This window comes from Pimephales promelas, chromosome 25, assembly GCF_988280905.1.
Source record: "Pimephales promelas chromosome 25, fPimPro1.hap1.1, whole genome shotgun sequence".
Taxonomy (NCBI): domain Eukaryota; kingdom Metazoa; phylum Chordata; class Actinopteri; order Cypriniformes; family Leuciscidae; genus Pimephales; species Pimephales promelas.
The window spans coordinates 24,409,293-24,413,862 of record NC_142793.1 but is presented as its reverse complement, the minus strand read 5'-3'; the positions used below and the strand labels follow the sequence as shown (position 1 = coordinate 24,413,862).

At 40.2% G+C, this 4,570-nt stretch overlaps 1 protein-coding gene across 1 annotated transcript; it reads left to right on the top strand.

Moving 5' to 3' along the window:
• On the top strand, positions 1-2,577 carry LOC148965098 (uncharacterized). Its single transcript, XM_039648092.2, has 2 exons — positions 1-197; positions 1,187-2,577. Exons 1-2 carry the CDS (start codon positions 119-121, stop codon positions 2,560-2,562), a joined length of 1,455 nt encoding a protein of 484 aa, XP_039504026.2. The 5' UTR covers positions 1-118; the 3' UTR covers positions 2,563-2,577.
• Positions 2,578-4,570: the final 1,993 nt, after the last annotated feature.

Genomic DNA, 4,570 nt, shown 5'->3' with positions numbered 1-4,570 from the left:
TTAAATGAAACGCTCGTAGCTACGTACTTTAAGTCAATGTGCCTCATAGTTTTGCTTAAATCGTAAGATCACATTTTAAATTAACAGATTAACGGTGGCTTTACTCTCCAGGTTGAAAATGAAACTAAACAGGACAGAACCAAAATGGCTCTTCACACTGATTCTTGCATTTCACATCACATCTGTACATGTTGAAGGTAATGTATAATGCAAATGTGGAGCTATACTGTTCTAAAGCGTGCATTACTCTCTTTTTACTTAAAACAGCAATATAATTAGTCTTGTATATAATGGTTTTAAAAATGATAATCATACAGTGTTGGTTGTAGTTTACTTTCGATACCTAAAAATAAATCTGACCACTGTAGTGGACACGCTGCATTTAGGGTTGTAATGTAATGGACAATAAGTCAATGTAAATTTGTAGCTAAAATTAATTATTAATTTGTAACTAAAAATTGTCTTTAAAAAAATGAACATTGTAACAGTGTTAAACCAAACATGTTTTACATGAACATATGCAGGGCTTGACATTAACTTTTTTGCTCACTAGCCAATCCAAAATGACTAGCCACGCAACACTTTTACTAGCCACATTTTTTGTTGTTGGAAAATTACGTTTATATGATTAAAGTTGACAAAGGGGCTTTAAACGTGCTAAAATTTACGAACTCTGTTGTAAAGCTCCTTTTTTGAAAACATGTTGTCTATTAAGATAGACATACAGTAAAATAGCTTCTCACATAAAATAAAATTGCTGCATCATTTTTTTTTGTTTTGTTTTTTAATAGCAGTAAATACTGTAATATCAACCCGATCTCACGGGAATTCGTACGAATTTTACGAGGTGGCTAATTCGTAACAATTCATACGACCTCAGTCGTACAAATTAGTACGATTTTTGCTAAATCGTACATATTTTACGAATTGGCCAATTCGTATGAATTCGTACGAATGACCTACCCCTGACCCCGCCCCTAAACATAACCGTCACGTGGGTTTAGACAAATCGTATGAATTCGCACGAGTGAGGTCGTACGAATTAGTACGAATTAGCCACTTTTTAATCACTTTTTAATCGTACGAATTGGTCGTGAGATAGGGTAGGAAATACAGAGTAGAATAAGTATCAGAAACAATGATATTATCAAATAATATTTTCCGATATTTTCCGATATCTCTTCAGCTTCTCATGATGATGATGCTGATGTGAGGATCCTGATAGTGGGAATGCGAGGCGACTCCAGGTTCAGCGCTGCAGATATTCTGTCAGGATGGAAAGCTGGTGGACAGGAGGACAGAGACATTGTAGAGACTCAATTAATGACAGACGAGGGTCGTAGAATGATGCAGGTCACTGGACCAAACCTCTGTGAGGACGACACAGCGACACAGAGCTTCACAACAGCGCTGTTTCTCTCGTCTCCTGGACCTCACGCCGTTTTAATCCTCCTGGAAGATCAAGAACCAGAAGAGTGTGATGTTGTGAAACGAGTCCAGGAGCGGCTGGGAGCAGACGTTCTGCAGTACTGCATTGTTCTTCTGCACCAAAATCACCAGGAACGTTTGACAGGAGCGTCCAGAGAAATGATCAACGCGTGTGGAGGCAGATTTCACATGATCAGAGACTCTGATCCCAAACCTGCTCAAACAGCAGCTCTCGTAGCGGAAATACACAAGCTAGTTTGGCTCAATGCTCACAGGTTTTACTCAGGATTGAATAAGGAAAAACAGTTACATACAGAAAAGGAAAATCAGCTCTTGTCAGTAATATATGACACTTTAGGAGGAGTAGCAGGAATCATAGGATGGATTTCTCTTGTTTCACTTACAGCTCTTGTTGTTTGCAATAGAGGAAATGACGAAATGTTGCATTTTGGGGCAAAATTTGCAGTGATTGTGTTGTTTATGGTCTATCTAAGACATGTTCTGAGTCCAGATGTTGCTATACCGCTAAATTTGGCCTTGATGACATCACTTGCAACAATATTTACAAGAAACTGCAGAGTAATTGAAGATTTTAAGTTTAGCAATAGTAGTAGCGGTCCACACTCCAGCAAAACCAGTGGGGATTTGAAAGCAAATAAAGTAGATCTATTAAAGGTTTTCATAGTAAGTATGTGGTCTTTCATTGTATTTATATCCATACCACTTATTCTGGGTTCATCTCTGGTCTTTGGGACAATCATTAGCGTCAGGTCATGGTCAGATGTGCTCATCGCGTGTCAAGTGGCTCCTGGAGTCACAGTCGGGGCTTATGCATTCATATTTCAAAATGAAAAGAAGGGTTGTGAATCTCCAGTCTTTGTGCTCGGGTCATTTCTGTGTTGTACCATTGGGGCGACACTTTCAATGGGGTTTGTGACTGTGTTTGCTCTACTTGGTGTGAAGATGACAATGATGCTGCTAATATTAGGGCTTACACTGGCATATTGGCATTTAAAGAGTGAAACTCTACAGGAATTGATCGTTTTTACTATTCTTACACTGTTTTTTCCATGTGGTTTAGTGATTCGCGGGTCGACTCGTAACCCGCGGACCCCTGGTGAAAATGTTTATTAATGACCTGATTTATGGTTTATATTCATAATCGTCTGTTGTTGCCAGTTTACAGGGCGATGTTTCCAAGCACTTTCAGGCTGATATAACAAATGTTTTCATTTGCATTACAATGCCTAGTAGTAACGTTAACGGTCGCGGTGCGGGGCGGGTTGTAAAAATAGAGACAGTGGTGCGGTGCGGGCTGGGGCGGGCCAAATGATATCATAAAAGCGGGACCCGCGGGTTAGAAAAAAAAAAGCCGACCCGCGCATCACTAATGTGGTTGTGTGTGCTCATTCTTGGATCAGTCTTTTTTATTTTAGGGCTGATGATGAGTTTTCTATTGAAAGCTTAGTCAGTTCTTATTTGTTTTATGTAGGATTATTCTTAGGAGCATTAATAATTTGGAGAAAAAACAGTGACAACACCACCACCAAATGACACCATATGTGTGTGTTTATATACACACACATATTTTACATTTGTAAATATAACAGGAATGTTGTGATGTGTTATAATTTTATGAGGTCAGCAAAGACATTAAGCAAACAAGTTCTTTAAAAAAAGACTGGCAATTCTGTGATTTGGTAATAATTAATCAACTGATTATTCTGCTTGCGTGGTAGTGTCCATGGTAATGTCATTGCATTATACATGTTTTCATACTGAAACTGTTTTGTTTGAGTTTTTTTCACCAGCAAATGTTCAAAAATAAAAAAGACCATCACTGCTTGGATTGTAATGGACTGCATTCGGTAAATATTCTATTTGTGTCCTTCCCTACAGTTGAGAACCTATTCCAAACGATTCGGTTCATGACCCGAATCATTAAGACTGAATCACCAACCAAAAAGATGCCTACTTTTACTGCTCAAAAGAACCGACTAAATAGAGCCATTAATTAGCGATTCTTTATTTCTACTGTAGTAAACCTTAATTATTCTTTAAAGAGGTTTAACAATTTATGGAGGACAGAGGGCACGTCACCACACAGGATTTTAGAGAAAATATATATTTTTATTGACAATCTGATTTAGAAAAATAGTACCATCACATCAATACACATTGAAAGAGGCTCTAGCCCACATTAACTCAGCACGCGCGCACTAGGACAATCGCGATCCCCAAGTGAACACTTCAAACGTCACTACACTCCAGTGGTTACTCCCCAGCCCAGCACAGCACACTAGAACTCGTGATCACTACAATCCTTTATCAAGTGGAAGAATCATCGTCCTTGGTCCCGCGTACACAAAGCAATGGGCGTACACACTCTAACATACGCAACTCTCACATACACATTCACACCCACACATAACTCATGAAATGGTTAAAATATAAAACACTTCCCCGATTTCCAGGCAAATAAGACCCCGCCCAGAGGTCTCGGGGAACGGAATCAGCCGTGATGAAGTCCACAGAGGCAGCACGCGTTGTTTGTCCGCGTTTGTCCGTCCCAGCCACAGCAGTCACAATAATGGCATTAATTAGTCCTCTTCGCGCTAGGTTCTCTTTACGGATCACTGGTGATGCACGAGTTCTTTATTTTATGCGAGACGCAGCTCTTTTAATCGCTCCAGGAACACGTGGCCAGCGCTCCTATACCCCCGTCCCACTATTACTAACTACACCGATGTCTCTCTAGCTAGCTATCTTCGTTGCCGGACAAACCCTAATGGTCTCGAGCAACACAAAGCGTCCCCGTTTCCCTCCGAGCGCGAGAAGCCAATCACGTCCTCCCGAACTTCCCCTCTGCTCTCTTAAATGTCCTCCAGTCCAGGTGAGATCGATCATCAATAAGCACATACTACGAAATTGTTCAGACGGGCGGAACCAACGCCACACAACACAAAAAGATACACCCCCACGCCATTCGTCACACTACTAGTTCTGATTATAAACATGCATCACACTATACACGACAACACTGGCAAAATATTGTACGTGTCAAACAAATGTATTTCAGTAATATTTTAACTGACAGGTTACCGCAGTATTGTTCTGACGCGCGGTCAAAAGTCCAGAGTTC

What these genes read in the sequence shown, in the direction of transcription:
- LOC148965098 (XM_039648092.2), top strand. Translation starts at nt 119, where the DNA reads ATGAAACTAAACAGGACAGAACCAAAATGGCTCTTCACACTGATTCTT. An exon ending in CACATCTGTACATGTTGAAG is followed by an intron (nt 198 to 1,186) that starts GTAATGTATAAT and finishes ATATCTCTTCAG; the next exon opens with CTTCTCATGATGATGATGCT.